This window comes from Rhinocladiella mackenziei (genome assembly GCF_000835555.1).
Source record: "Rhinocladiella mackenziei CBS 650.93 unplaced genomic scaffold supercont1.2, whole genome shotgun sequence".
Lineage (NCBI taxonomy): Eukaryota > Fungi > Ascomycota > Eurotiomycetes > Chaetothyriales > Herpotrichiellaceae > Rhinocladiella > Rhinocladiella mackenziei.
In genome coordinates this window covers 3,242,267-3,256,912 of record NW_013550603.1, presented here as the reverse complement: position 1 = coordinate 3,256,912, position 14,646 = coordinate 3,242,267, and the positions used below count along the sequence as shown (strand labels likewise).

The following is a 14,646-nucleotide window of genomic DNA, read 5'->3' as shown; positions in this document are numbered from 1 at the left end:
GCAATCTGACCGTTGGAGGACCTGAAATCATGGAGGAGATGAAGAGCGTAGAAGGCGGAATTCTTACTGGCCGATCCAGAGATTACCGACAGCTGACGATTTAGTCCTCTGAGGGCGCCGCGCAATGCCCCATAGTAGGGCACTTGCTTTTTGTTTTTCTTCTGTTTCTCTCTCGACCGACCAAAAAAGGTCGAACTTTGTGCCTTGACCATATACATGGACATATGCGGACAAACAAAACGGAAAGCAAGTTTGTGGCGGTGACTCGTCAGTGGATCCGAAAATAATCAGCACTGTCTCGAAACAGGCTTGTCAAGTCTGAGACATGCTGCTCGGGAGGGGAGGGGATCTATGCAGGAACCGGCATTCCACGCACAATCCCTGAACTCGCTACCAACTTGGCCAGCAATCCGCTCCGTAGGGATTTCGAATTCGGTTTGACATTGAAGCGGTCCTCCGGAGCCTAGCTGACCCTGGTACCTGGATAAGTCAAACATCAAAGTCCGTTGAACTGCAAACGGCATCCTTTAACAGCTCAACTGCTGGCGGAAAGGAGCAGGATGCCGACAAACACACCTTCGCGTGGAGGATCAGCTGTGGTGGTGCATGGTGATTTAGCCACGACAATCTAGTCAAGACCCGGTCACTGATGCAGGTCAACGGCAGAGAGGACCTCAAGAGCCAACGGGGCGCTGTTCAACTGGCGAACACAAAGGCGCCACGCTCCGGAGCTTTTTCGATGAGAACGAGTGCCAATGTTGTGCCTGGCTTCATTCTTCATGGGTAACGGTTGTTACTTGTACCTTATGTTCCTTGCATGTTTTGACTGCTCTAAACCCCCGCCTGGCGCCCTATCCGTCGCGGGTACCCATGCCAGACAGATCTCGTGTCTTCGGCAGAAGGGATTTGTTTTGGGTTTCTTTTGGTTGCTGAGTGCAAGACAGGTTACGTTGGATCCAATTGATAAATTCGGGACTGGCCGAAGGAAGCGAACATGGGTTCCGTCATCGGGCTAGATAACGGTGGAAAAGAAAAAAGAAGGGGATATACGTAAATGAGCGCCATGCGTGAGAACAGACCCTGGGTCTTGACTGGTCGCTTGAAGTGGCCGCCGTGATTAGAGTAATATTAGACAGGGTGGAGAGTTGGACCAACGATCTGTCGTGAACTTGTGATCCTGCAAAAACAGGGTTGGATGTAGAATGAACTGTGCGATGTCGTGGACGGATTCCTACTCTAATCGATCTTGGGTGGGCACCAACGATGCCGCTATTAGTGAAAAGAGGCGCCGTATCTAAAAAAACGCCGCTTGGAGGAGTTGCTCCTTGGCTTCTGCCACTCCCGTCGTTGCTCGCGACATAAGTTCACCGTCGTCAGTTCATTGCACTAGCCATCCATCAACGAAACACCAGTAAACCACCTCTACTTCCATTACTTTTCCAGCCTTCGTTCACTCTCATTCTAAACTGCCTGGAAATTCGATTCTCTTCTCCACTGCCACTCTTTCCAACCTATTCCACACACCTGGCTTTGAGTCTCCGTCCCTTGAACCCCATTCGCCATCCCGACGTCACTCCTGTCCAGAACCTGTCCAGAACCTGTCAACCTGTCCACTCTCCCAAAAAGGTTGCAAGCGTGATTGTGCATGGGGTTCCCCCCCGGCAAAACAATCAAGTCCTAATTACAACCTCACTCGTTTAAGCTACCAGTGTTGCTAGCCGACAAGGCTTTGGTCATCACATCAGAAGAAAAGTCTCCTCCTGCACCGCTCTCGTCGTCGTTGATGTCTCCAATCCGGCCTCGCGAGTCCCTCCCTCATCCAGACTTTGTTCCTTGACTGCGCCCTCCCTCGCATTGGTCACACCACCCGTTACTGTTGGGCTCAGCATGGGATTTTGGCCGTTCGGCGGAGGCAAGAAACGCCGCACAAGCCACGGTGAAGACCAAGGTCGAAATACACTTCTCGAAAAAGAACGAACAGATCCACGTCCCAGGTTGAAAACAAGCGCCCCTCAAGAGTTCGCCGCGATGGGCCGCTCCCAAAGTACGCGTGACGAGGCACCTCGGCGACTTTCCAAGCAGAGACATCCGAGCCATCAAGGAAACGTTCCTCGTTCCGTAACTATGCCTGTCACTGGGCCTGCACCAGAATCGCGGGCGAAGAGGAGAGGGTCTGCCGTGGAACATGGTCTATACTCACACAACCCTATGTCTCAGCCCAGTATTGGACCAGATGATTTCACAACCCTTCCTCAGGCTCCGACTCTACTAGCAAAACGAAAAGGGAATGATCCAACCCTCCTACGAAGGAAATCCAGCAAAAGGAAAGCAGAAGACTATGCTCGCGAGAGGGAAATTCGTGCCATGAGTTCGCCCGTTCCCGGACTGAAGCGGCCGAGTACGTATTCTGGATCTGGCCAGTTGCGTCAAGGCACGAAGCAAGTCCCTGGCGATCTCAATCTGCGGCTTCAGCGACCAGCTTCGGAGATGTCTTTACCCGTACCAGAAACCGTCCAGGAATCCAAAGATTTGACGAATCACGCTTCATTCAAGATTGGCATATTGGCTGCCCTGAGTCCGAGACCAACACTTACCTATGTGGCCAACCCTCGATCGTCAGCGGGAAAGCAGCCTGCCAGAATCAAACCTTTGATCCAGCAAGCCATAGAGGAAGAAGATGTCTCCTCGAAGAAGAGGATTGATGAATTGGCGGACGATCTTGATGCTGGTGGATTAAGAGAGTTGATGGAGAGAGACCGCAGACGCCATGAAAGGAAAAAGGTCGCTGAAAGAGATCGACTCCAACGGAAGCTCCAACGGAAGACTGACAGACAGCGGGAAGAGGAAATGCCCGGTCGTCAAGTCAACGAATCATCCACTGGCCCTGTCCGGTTGAGTCTCGAAGACAGCGAAAGACGAGGCAGAAGGCCTCGTGGGAATGGTGCAGAGGCTTCCGAAGCAGCTATGAGAAGAATTCCAAGTCGAGGAAGCAAGAGAGCCGATCCATTTATCGGTCCTGACAGCGGCAAGGCCCGGCCATACCAACATATTCGAAATCCTTTTGATGACGAGAAGGACGTCGACCTCATGCATGATCCATTTGCTCATGAAGAAGACGAGGGACCACCGGTTCCCGGCAGGTCTCCCCTACGAACGGTTTCTTCCGTCGAAGTCAAAAGAGATCAAAAGCCTTCGCCGGCAACAACGATCTCCCCGCCCACTTCTCCCATTCAACGACCTACAGATCGCCAAAGCCTCTCTCAGACATCTGGTCTTGCCCGCGAACTTACGCCGGACATCCCAGAACATGGACAGCTAGATCGTCGTGCTTCTGATCAAAGCAGCCAGCATTTTAGCTCTTGGACCAATTTTTTCAAGCGTGGTAACCGCCGCAAACCCTGCACCACGGAACGTGGGAGAAGCACCCCGTCCGAGTTCTCGAACACATCGCGCGAGTCCTTTGCTCGAAAACCGCAACCTCCACCTGTTGTCGTCCCTCGAACATTCCGAAGATCTGAATCTTCCGGGGTTCCTCAGAGAACCATGTCCAAATTTCGGGAGGATCTACCCGAATTCCCCATTTCACCACCGGATTCCCGTGTTCAATCTCCTGAAATCATGACTGGCCCGCAGGCGGGCCTGGGGCAGCAGTCTGTCCGGCAACCCCGACTATCTCATTCAGGGACACTGGATGAGAGAAGCCTCGCCACCAGCTCGAGTAACCCTGCCTTGGATCGTGGGACTGCAGAAGGCCGACACACACAAGCGATGGACATTGACGTGGGCAGTGGTGCAGCATCGGGCATGGCCATGTCTCAATCACTTGCCTCTGTTGATTCGGAAGGGTCGTGGCTGTCCGGGAAGCCTGTTAAGCGTTTGTCTGGCGGCATGAGTCAGCCCCCTCGACAGAGTCAATCATCTCCCCCACCACCATCTATCCCTGGGGCATTTGAGGCGGACGAAAATGACCTTGCGGATGACGAGTATCTGAACCGATTGACGCCGGGTCCAAGTGGCCAACGTGACTCAATCACATCTGGAGGTCGTAAAGCAAGCAGCACCGTCATTGATCTAGAGCGGGAACGGCAACAAAGTCCTCTACCCGAAGTTCCTCCTGTTCCTTCCAGCCAAGGCGGGGATGAGACATGGCACGAAGGCGTCGGGCGGCAGGTCACGGTAGTGCGGCAACCGAATCGAGCAAAATCGAAGGAAGGACTTTTGAAGGAATCCGGAACTGAAACCCCAGGAGGGTCTCAAAGATCCAGCTCTGTTGAAGAGGACGATGGGGCTGATGATGGAGATTTGCCAGAAGGAGAAACCGCCGGAGCGGAGTTGCGAGAAACGCCACTTTTACGAGCGCGAAGTGTGGAATACAAGGGCCACGCCCGACATATCAGCGCTGGGAGCGCCCGATTATTGGACATTCGACGGTCATCTACGCAGTCAGAGACCACATCGCGAAGCCCGAGCCTCCCTCACATTGCGACGACGTCTGTTCCACAGGAGCAACCAGCAGCACCCAAAGAGCCGTAAGGCTATGCAAAGCCCTTCCTTGACCATGACAGTTTTCCTTTGTTCTTTTTCTTGTGTTGGACTCACCACCAGAGCCCTTGAGACAGCAAATATTTATGAGCGAGGTGATCTGAATACTACGATATTGATGATATAAAAGATACCCCGAATCGCTCTTTTACTGCCAGAATAGTGGGGAAATGGGGGATTGTGGGTTGAATCGGATTGAATCACGAGCGTGTATGTACATTGAAGCGTTGACCACTGAGGCGGGTTTGCAAATTACCAAGCAAGAAACGAAGAAACAATCGACCAACGCGTGTTTGCCTGCTAGAATAGGTGCCAAACTTTTGTATTTTCTTACCCATCCCACACCCCTATAGTGTTTACGGACCGCGCCGAGGGGAAGAGAGATAATGCTAGGAGGTTCTGGTAGAACATATATACACGAAGAGGACAGATGAGAGTGGCGGCCGCTTTAATCACGTGACACTGAATTCCAAATGTTTGCTGGGCTGAGGCAAATTGTGACATGGCGTCATCGGGAACTTTATCCGTTACCCTCATAATGTCAAATCTTTTTTGCCTCCCACTCCCCTGCAAAACTGCGCCTGTCCCTCAAATCTCGCTGTTACAGTTGCACAGCATTCTTGCATTTCTAAGCTTCCTCAAATCCCCCTCGGTTGCTCTCCGAATAAAGTCCATCCGACACCTGATACTGTCATCATTCATCTTCGTTCTCATCATCTTGAACTCATTCCAATTCTTTCGAATCCGAAACCTGCACTCACGTCTTCCAATCTCTCCCCTTACCTACTCCTCGATTACAGTATCACACAACTCCTCTTCCGTCAAATCTCCATAAATACCTTCGTTGTGGCTGCATCGATCCGTTTCCCCTCCATCGCACTTCAGCGCCTTCTACATAAGCTCCCGTTATCAACAACAACTTCTACCCCACTCCGAAGAGTAAAACAAATTCAGACTCCTCTGGCCACTAATCCAGAGATCCGCCTCTTTACAACCTCCCACCCCAACCGCTTTACTCACACATCCAACAAAATGGTTGTCCATAATCTTGCAGAGTACGTGGCCTACCACCAAGCCAAGCTGCGTGAAGAGCAAGCTCGCAATTCCTCCGCCTCATCTACTCCTGCAAAGAAATACGGTGTTAACCCAATCCACAGCAAGTCCTCCTTCGCGACCTCCGTCTTGAAGGCTCCCGACTCGAGATTGGTCGTTCTTGACTGTTTCGCTACCTGGTGCGGTCCTTGCAAGGTCATCGCCCCCGAAGTCGCCAAATTCAGCGAGTCCGAAGAATTCAAAGAGAAGGTTGACTTCTACAAGATCGATGTCGACGAGGTCCCCGATGTTGCTCTAGAATTGGGCGTCAGAGCCATGCCTACCTTCATGCTCTTCAAGGCCGGTCAGAAGGTCGCCGAGATCGTCGGTGCCGACAAGAGGGCCCTCTATCAGGCCATTCAAACCCATCTGTAGATTGGATTCGAACTAATATCCTCTCCGAGTCGTCTTTGACAAGCCTCCGACGCCTCTAATTACTCGGCCCCCTCCGGATCTCGAAAATCACGCAGGTATCTGCACACGAGCAAAGCGGGATTGGGAGGTAGCACGGCGAACGTTGTCAGAGAAACAGCCCCCCATGAGGTGCATTACTGGGTTACATTGAGAGTTCTAACAGCGGTATCGAGAGCGAAATGGCTCCCATGTTAAGTCACGCAGAAAATCGCAACAATTAACATTTTTCACGAAGCTCGTTCCATTTCTGATTTCGGTTTCTTGCCCTGCTCTGTCTATTTCGAATTTACTCAACATCTTCCCTCTCTATACTTTTACTATCAACGCGAGAACATGCCGACATCGACAGCACGGCGTTGACGAGCTGATCACCGTTTCCCCTATATCAAGTGCTGCCATTCCCCGAAAGCTGTTTGGAATCGCACCGAAAAGAACCTTGTTCCCTTTGACAGCCCAAAGAGCATTGAATCCGTTCCCGAAAAGCACGACCTTTGCATTCATGCATTATCCGGTGGCCAAACCAGCAGAGTATACCATAACGTGATCGTTCGACGTTTGTTTCTCTGTCGAGATCTCCGAATGGGTTTTAGTGAAGACAAGCCAAGGAAAGAAAATTCTGCGAGACACCCGAAACACCAAGTCATTCGTTCATATATTCCAAATTCCCATTGACGCTATCCGACTCCCGAGATCTCCTTTCTGGTGCAGAGCCCGAGAAACGGCCTTGTGTGACTTGGTTTAGCAGTGAAATCTCTCGAAGCTGCGATGAAGACTTCCCAGGTGGAATTTTGAACGGCCCGTGCCATCTATGCGTCCTATGCGCCCGCTGTGGGTACTACTGAGTATACCCAGACCATCGCTGCTGACTGCTGGTCACAAAGACTGGAAATCTAGGGCTCGAGAAAGGGCAGAAAGGAAAAAAGATGGGGACAGGAAAGCTTCATTCCTTCCAGCATCACAACCTACTTCTCTCTCCAGCTCTTTATCTGGTCTTGTACTAGGACTCTGCTCCTTTCTGTGAGGCCTACCAGCTGGCATAGTGTGGACTTCTAGCAGTTCAAGCCAGAGGAAGAATATGATGGATGTTCGGCTCACATAGAAAATGAATCCATCATGGTAAATGAGTTCGTGAAGCGAAATATTGATTCAGAATAATCGATCACTTCATTTCATTTTATGTCATATGCAAAGCCAAACCTTGCCCACCTAGAATGGGCACAGTGATACAGGCCGTGATTGACTTTATGAGTTTGTCATACCCATTTACTGTTACAGTTACATGAATAAGGGCGTAAGGGCACAGGTATCAGCACCTCTTTCTTCAATACCAGTACCAATCCGCTGTCGATGTGTGAGCTGAAATAGTCTTTCTGTATGGTCGTGCTGGAGGTCGTTCGATATTTTGTCGAAGCCATAATTGTAGCCGTTGTCATCGGTATTCACGTTCGATACACGGAATTCCAATGCATGTTAATTGGACTGGGTGGATGGCACGAATCAACCAGATCGCTATCGACCTGCTTCCGAGGCCTATCCATTTTCGTTCAATTCATTCGTGAGCGGGTGAGAGTGGTCCTCGGTTGCCTTGAAGACAGCTCAGATCCAGACCCTTGATCTAAATCCAAATTCGGGCATTCATACAACAGTCCCACAACTTTTACACCGAAAATTTTGGCCCCTGTCTGTCATCGTCGCCCTAAACGTCTTGCTTCCACACTTTCTACATCGCAAATCATTCTCGCTGCCGGCGCTGCTCGGCCTTCGGGGTCGAGACTTGCGTCTCTTATCCGCAGCTCGCTCATCATCGCCATCCATATCGTGAACGCTGGCATTCACAGAATTGGGATCTTGTTCTGAACCAGTGAGTTCGCTAGAAAGTTGGCTCACGTAGCTGCCTGCCCGTGAGAGAGGATTTCCATCAGGTCCTAACAGGCCGGGCGTCCGAGGGGGGTATTTGGCCATGGGCATCAATGTATTTCTCATATCCCATGCCAAATAGGATTCCTGGTCTATTAAGAGAAGTGGGTCGTTCGGGTTGTGAGGGAGATCTTCCGCCGTGGGATTGGAAGAGATTGGTCTCAGGCTCGATGAGGCAGGGAGCTTCTCACGATCTGGAGATTTATCCTGCGAGGCTGAATGGAAGCTTTTCGGTGATTCAGCCAAGGGCGACTGGATTGATATTGAGGGTCTATTTTGGATTTGTTGTAGGGGGGAATGATATTCGGGAGTGGAAGGGGACATGAGGCTGTCCCTGTGCGGCGGAGACGACTTGCGAATTGAGAGGCGATTGGAAAGTAGCTTTCTTGGTGACGCGCTACGTGACCGATCGTTGTGTAGAGAGCCACGAATTTCCAGCATACTGGTGGATGCGTTGTTTCCAGCAGCATCCGTGGCACTCACAGAGTTTCTCCAGTTCAAAATTCGATCCGTTGACTGGTTCTTGGATCCCATGGCGAAGGAGTTCCGATGGGAAGAGGAAGTTCCAGAAGTTCGCGTCGCCACAGATCCGCTTCGGGCCAACATCTTCTTGGAGAATGACGAACCCGAGTCCCATGATTCCTGTCGTCGTTTCTGATACGCACAATCTTGCCGAAACGCTTTTATCTGGCCAGTGTAGTCTGCAGTAACGATAATTTGGCCTCCTGGATGGGAATGTCGGCCCAGGTAAGCCGGTGATTCAGGGGCGCGTCTGGGAGATTCGGATATTCTCGTTTCCTGCTTCGGGTGTCTCTCTTCTGAATAATTGCTGTTATTCGTTGGGGCGTGGGAAGAAATGACCGAGTCCGCACGGCTGATCAGAGTCACCGGAGGCGGATTGCACAGGTCGTACAGAGGATCTCCGGAGTGTGCAAGCAAGCGTCTCGTTTTTTCAGGGGCCAGAATCGCCGTGGTCACAATTGCAGAGTGAGCTTCAAATACTTCCATTGGTCGCTTGTCATTTTCAGGCCTCTCATTGACGGAAGTAGGCCATATATACACTTTCCGATCCTCACTTCCACATATTACATATTTGCCATCGTCGCTGAACGAGGCATGGATCTGACTGCAAGAATTTTCGTTTCCGCGAAACTTGACTTCGAGAGTTCTATCCTTCAGATTGTACATTCGCACTCGGGAGTCGTTGCTGGTAATCAAAAGTTTAACATCTGGTGGTGCATTCTCCCGAGGTAAGGATATGGTGTCGATACCTGTGATTTTGCTTCCTTTGGCGTTCTTGCCGCGTGCAGAGCGGACGTGAATCTGTGAATGTGCTTTGAGACCCTCTGTGTCGTAAAGCAGGCATAAACCACTCAAACAACCAGCAAGAGCTGTTTCTCCATCGGGCGTGAATGCCACAGCAGTCACCATGTCGGGGACCTGTGCCCAAAACGCCACGTTCTTGTCGGGAATACTCCATAGACGTAACTTGGAGTCCAGAGAGCCGGCCAGGAAGAAACGATCATCCCTTGGATGAAATTGAATGGACGTCACAAAGTCGTTATGCTGAAACGCACATAAACATTCCGTCCGGGAGACATGGTACAGTCTGACGGTCTTGTCCATGGACGAAGAGAGTAAGAAGCTATTTTTGCTCCAACTGAGATCCAAGATACTGGATGTGTGGCCGTCGTATTCCCGAACAAGTCTGCTCTTAAAGACCGGGGCATTGAGCTTGACCTTTTCCCCATCGGCGTTGGTTTCGGCCAACTTCTCCTCTGTCTCACGACCCTCTACGGTGGATATGACCTCCCACACTCTTAACTTTCTGTCCTGACCTGCAGCAGCAAGGTATTTTCCATCTTTTGAAAATTCCATCGCCCATATTGCGGAGCTCGTCGAGTTCGACGGCGGAGTGGGGGCAGCGGCCGGAGGGTCATTGATGCTGTGGATCTTGGAGTCTATTGAGGTCTTCCGACTCTTGGACTTGCGATTATCCAACAATACCTGAGCCAAAAACAACCTGTCGAAGTCCTTTCGTTTCCTGTATTGAGCCTTGACCTTGATATAGCGCGGAGGAGCGGGGAACTTTGGTATGTATCCGACAGGCTGGGAAAAGACTTCAGCCTCGACACCACCGGAACGATTCTCGGAGACCTCTGAGGCATTGTCGTCGCGAAGATCAAAGGAATCCCGCTTCTTGTTGCCCATTATCCGGCTCAAGAAAGACACGCCTTTCCTGAGCAAAAACGAATATCAGCCTTGAAAATCTCAAACACTCGGTCTGGGGCGAAGACTTGGATTGACGGGCTTGGGCCCCCCGGGAGGATGGTGCTTATGCATGCATGAGAAAATGATAGGGGCGGAAAAATGATGCTTGTCGTGTGCTTTTTTCCTCTTCGTCGCCTTGTGCAAAACTCACTTTTTGTCCTTGCCCAGCTTGTTACTGGCGGTGCTGTTGACTCTGCGTAAAGGTACCGGGTCGGAACTCAGTCTGCCCGAGTACTGGTCTTCGGATGGTCCGGATTCCGCGTAATTGGACTTGGAAGACACACCGCTCTGAGTGCTTTGCGGCAGCCTGTTCTGCGACTGAGTGCGCTCTAATATTTGCTAAATGTTGACTGAGCATGCGAGCAAGTGGGTTGGGTGGGGGACTGTACTCGTGAAATGGGATCGAGCGCCTGCTCAGCATTGGCGGCCTGCGCCTCTAAAGGACTTGGGGCGCCGGGACTCATGGTGGCAGAGGTCGCTGGATTCAGGCCTGAATTGTAAACGTGATCAATAGTGTGAGGATCCGTATTTGAAGTGGAATCTATAGAGCAAACACAGTCAGCATGAGTTTCAGCAAAAAAAGACTGGCTTGCGGCCGTTGACGAGGTGACGCTTTTGCCGCAACCGGAAATATTAAGGTTGAACATAATCAACACGATCGCTTATAGATGCTTTCACATAAGGACGTACTGGAACCATTTTCATCATTGTGGTTTGCATTCGTTGGAGGTTCGTCATTGGCAAACGACAAGGTGGGACTTTGAAGAGCAAGTGTGAAGTTGGAGTAATTCAGAGGCCCCTCCACCGGACGCGTGCCAACCTCTACGTGTACCATTTGCAGGAGAGGCTCACAAGAGAGTCGCGTGCGACGAGGACACCTGAACCTAGTTATGGCGACAACGACATTGACAGCGCCAGCATCTCCTCCCCTCCTCTCTCACATCTAATATATCGATATCTATCCCTCCGCCGCGTCAGGTTCCTGGGGATTGGCGCAACAAGCCATCCTCTCTCCATGCAGCTTGACCCCGGCAGCACAAGTAGCAGCTACAAGCGGCTTTTCAATGGGACTGGCGGCCTTGTCTTCGGCATTTAACCTATTGCTCAAAGTGTCCAAGCAAGGGGCTGAGGTCATGATTTGAGTTTCCTCTCGCATCTTTGCCTGCTTCCGTAGTTGACCCTAGAGTGGCTCGATTCACCGAAGACTACAACGATAAACAGGGGAAAAATAAAATAAAGGCATTTAAATACCTCACCGATCTCTGGCGGGGCCCAACGACCGAGCCCTAGGTTCCTTTGGATGTACCCGATTTCAAAGTTTGTGCACAATTTTTGTGTCGGAGCTTTACCTGAATAATATCCTAAGGAGCGAAACCCGGCCAAATCCATTGAGCAGCGGCCAACACGAATACGAAATCCCACTCGTGTACGCGGCCTAAAATTAAATAAGTTGCACACTTGACTGCTATTTGAACTCACTCTCGTGGAAATACCCATGAGGCATGGCCAGCTTCATCCATTCAAATCCCTTTCCCTAAATGTGCAGCTTGAGCTGCAAGCTCCCTTCAACCTTCCTGGCTTGCAATTCTACCCAAGTATCCCAAAAGAAAAGCCTTGTTTTCTGCACCCGTCTGTCGCTTCTCATTAGCCGTGCGAGCAGGTCCGGGCCCACTCCCAATGGACGCCAAACTTCCTCCACGTGATGTTCGAGTTGATATGGGCTCAATCCCAGAGAGTGGTCCCTCACCATTTGGACTGAAAAGCTGGCTCGTCGTCAACGGCGATACTACTCCCGACGTAGCTTGTAATGTCGATGCTCTCGGGGTGCTATCCAGGCCCCCGGCAAAGAGAGAGAGTAATCTTTGCTTGTGCGCCTCTGTTTGGGAAGGCTGTCGAACTGGAATCGGTCTCGCGCTAGCCTCGACACTGGCAGGGGGTGAAGAGACAGCACTTCCCAGAACTGCTTGATGATTTGTAGTCTCGCTCACTGTGGGCTGCGGGGGTGCCTCTGACGTCTCAGCAGTTTGTGGCCGTCGGAGTATTTGAGGTTGGAATATCTTGCTCTGCTCCTTCGCTGTCGACTTCTCTTTCGATGTCCGTTTCGGCGGAACTTTCAGTCCTCGGGGCGACCGAGGAGCTTGCTGGCGGGATTCCTCCGATCGGGTCAGAATTTTCACTGGTGTCGGTTGATTGGGATCGTAAAGTGTTCTGTTAGAAGTAAGAGGGCTTCGTCCCATCTCGTTCGTCATCTGCGTAGTGTTCCTGGAAATCGCCTCGAATTCAGGCTGGTTCAGAGGGCCGCTGACAGTGGCAGAAGTTTCGCCCTCTCTTGGAGGTGGGCGCTTTGCTTCAGCTGTTTTTCTTGATGCCTCTGGACTGCCTTGTCTGAGAAGTGCTAGAAGCAGCTCGTCCTTGTCCGTTTGTGGTTTCTTAGTAGATGCGGCAGGGCCTGTGGCTGCAAGTTCGACCAGTGGAGTTTGAGGAGGAGCGAGAGCATCTGTTGGTTTTGGTTTCGAGGTTCGACTAAGTAAATCGAGAAGGGTTGACTGTTGTGCGTTTGCGGGTGTTCGAATAGGTGTCGTAGTTGACAGATGGCTATGAACCTGTTCACTGGCAGTCGGCTGTATTGCCACAGTTGACGTAGAACCGGCCGTTGCTCTCAACTGTTCTTGATTGGCTAGGTTCGGCACTGTTGAAGCTTGGGTGGACACATTTTGTTGTTGCCTCTCAGGTCGATGGAGCGCTTCTACTTCCGACGAGTCATTCGAAGGTCCTTTACTCGAGAGGGGATATGAAGGAACACTTGGATTTGTCCCGGCACTCTTGAAAACATCCAACAGAGCCCTGGTGTGATTCGTCAACTTGGGTAGTGCGCTCGCTGGAGGAACGGTTGGTTGATGTTGCAGCCTCGTGCCTTGTTGTGCAAATTGTGGATCACCGGTCTGTTGGTAAGGTGCAATCTGCTGTGACATTGGCTGTGGGTAGTTTGTTGGTGGTGATGTGGTGGGCGACTCGGTCTTTCCAGACTGTACCGGACGCTGAACTTGGAATTGAGACCGTGGTTGAAATAGTGGCCACGGCTGGGCCTGGTCTAGTTGGGGGGGGTTTACATGAGAGACTTGCGGTGATCGCCCTACTTCGGGTTGTGACGAAATCTGTTCTAAAGGCGTCCGAGGTATAGCAGCAGTCTGAGGCTTCGAATTGCTTCGTAACAGAGCCAAAAGCGCATTCGACTTTTCGGTATCGACTTGGTGCATATGACTGGGTCGGCGCCCGAGTTCGGGCTGTAGAGATTGTGAAGATCCAATGTTGAGGATCTCTTTCAGATGCGTAGTTGGATCGACAGGTGGTGCTGAGACTTCGGGCAGATCACTGAGAGCTTCTTGTGGCGCGCTTTCGGTCAACACCCCATCAACGCCGTTGATATCCTGGTCGTCTTCGGGGGCGACTTCCTCAGGCACCATTGGCGGTGCTGCTAGATACGAGCTATATCGATTGTCCTTTTTTCGTTGCTGGGCAATCCATTTCTTAAGCGGATTCAAGAAAGGAGCCACCATATAAAATTTATTGGCGTTGAAAGTCGGTTGATCTGTGCCGCTCCCTTCGTGTTGACGACTTTTTTTCAGTGTTGGTAGATCTGTCAATTTGTACCATTCGATCTTGCTGATTTCCTTACGTGTCTTCGGTTCGAACTGGGTGTCTCTTGGAACCCCTCGAAAAACATATAGCCTCATGTGTTGTTCTCTCATCGTCACTTCGATATATTTCATGTCTTTTTCATCTTTCACGAGTCCTGCCGCGCGAATGTCAAAACCGGTCTCCTCGTAAACTTCTCGCACCGCGCAGTCGAGGTCATTCTCATCCTTGTTTATTTTCCCTCGAGGAAAACTCCAGTTGGCACTCTTCTTCCAGCCTTTGACGAGGACGACTTCATCCATGGCATCATTGAGCATGATGGCGCCGCGCACTGGAACGCGGGACTTGTATGCCAGGAATTCCGCAAATGCGGTAGTGTGGTATTGGGCGGACCATTGGGAGAAGAGAGGACAATGCTGGAAAATCCGCAAGCTAAATGCGCGTAAAGAGAGTGACGGTAGCGAGGGATCAAGGGGTCGGATGAAGTCTTCGTAGAACCATTGTGCCTCCTCGACCTGGAAGCATATTCGTTCTACCGATTGGAGCTCCTCCGGAGGCAAGTTGATAATGAATCGTACGCAGAGGTCATCTAACCCTGATAGACGCTGGGTATTAGCAATGGATGGGTAAGGGTATCATGCCAGGGCGAGGTATCTTACAGTCCTCCAGCTGCATCTCTTAGGGTGATGGTCAGTTCAAGGAGTCTGCTCATTTCCACTACCCGCAAGATGTTCTGGTGCAATCGAAGATTCCAGACGGGATCACCCAGGATGC

General features: G+C 51.2%; 5 protein-coding genes across 5 annotated transcripts; 2 read left to right on the top strand and 3 right to left on the bottom strand.

Annotated features, from left to right (window-relative positions):
* Positions 1–1,887: 1,887 nt before the first annotated feature.
* On the top strand, positions 1,888–4,533 carry Z518_02950 (uncharacterized protein; the record flags this gene model as incomplete). The annotated part of the gene is made up of 1 exon (XM_013419976.1): positions 1,888–4,533. One exon carries the CDS (start codon positions 1,888–1,890, stop codon positions 4,531–4,533), a length of 2,646 nt encoding a protein of 881 aa, XP_013275430.1.
* Positions 4,534–5,574: 1,041 nt separating this feature from the next.
* Z518_02949 (thioredoxin) lies at positions 5,575–6,009 on the top strand (the record flags this gene model as incomplete). The annotated part of the gene is made up of 1 exon (XM_013419975.1): positions 5,575–6,009. The coding sequence occupies one exon, from the start codon at positions 5,575–5,577 to the stop codon at positions 6,007–6,009; it is 435 nt and encodes a 144-aa protein (XP_013275429.1).
* Positions 6,010–7,683: 1,674 nt separating this feature from the next.
* On the bottom strand, positions 7,684–10,176 carry Z518_02948 (uncharacterized protein; the record flags this gene model as incomplete). Its single annotated transcript, XM_013419974.1, has 1 exon — positions 7,684–10,176. One exon carries the CDS (start codon positions 10,174–10,176, stop codon positions 7,684–7,686), a length of 2,493 nt encoding a protein of 830 aa, XP_013275428.1.
* Positions 10,177–10,383: 207 nt separating this feature from the next.
* Positions 10,384–10,700, bottom strand: Z518_02947 (uncharacterized protein; the record flags this gene model as incomplete). Its single annotated transcript, XM_013419973.1, has 2 exons — positions 10,384–10,575; positions 10,626–10,700. The coding sequence occupies 2 exons, from the start codon at positions 10,698–10,700 to the stop codon at positions 10,384–10,386; spliced, it is 267 nt and encodes an 88-aa protein (XP_013275427.1).
* Positions 10,701–11,801: 1,101 nt separating this feature from the next.
* Positions 11,802–14,547, bottom strand: Z518_02946 (uncharacterized protein; the record flags this gene model as incomplete). The annotated part of the gene is made up of 2 exons (XM_013419972.1): positions 11,802–14,467; positions 14,532–14,547. The coding sequence occupies 2 exons, from the start codon at positions 14,545–14,547 to the stop codon at positions 11,802–11,804; spliced, it is 2,682 nt and encodes an 893-aa protein (XP_013275426.1).
* Positions 14,548–14,646: the final 99 nt, after the last annotated feature.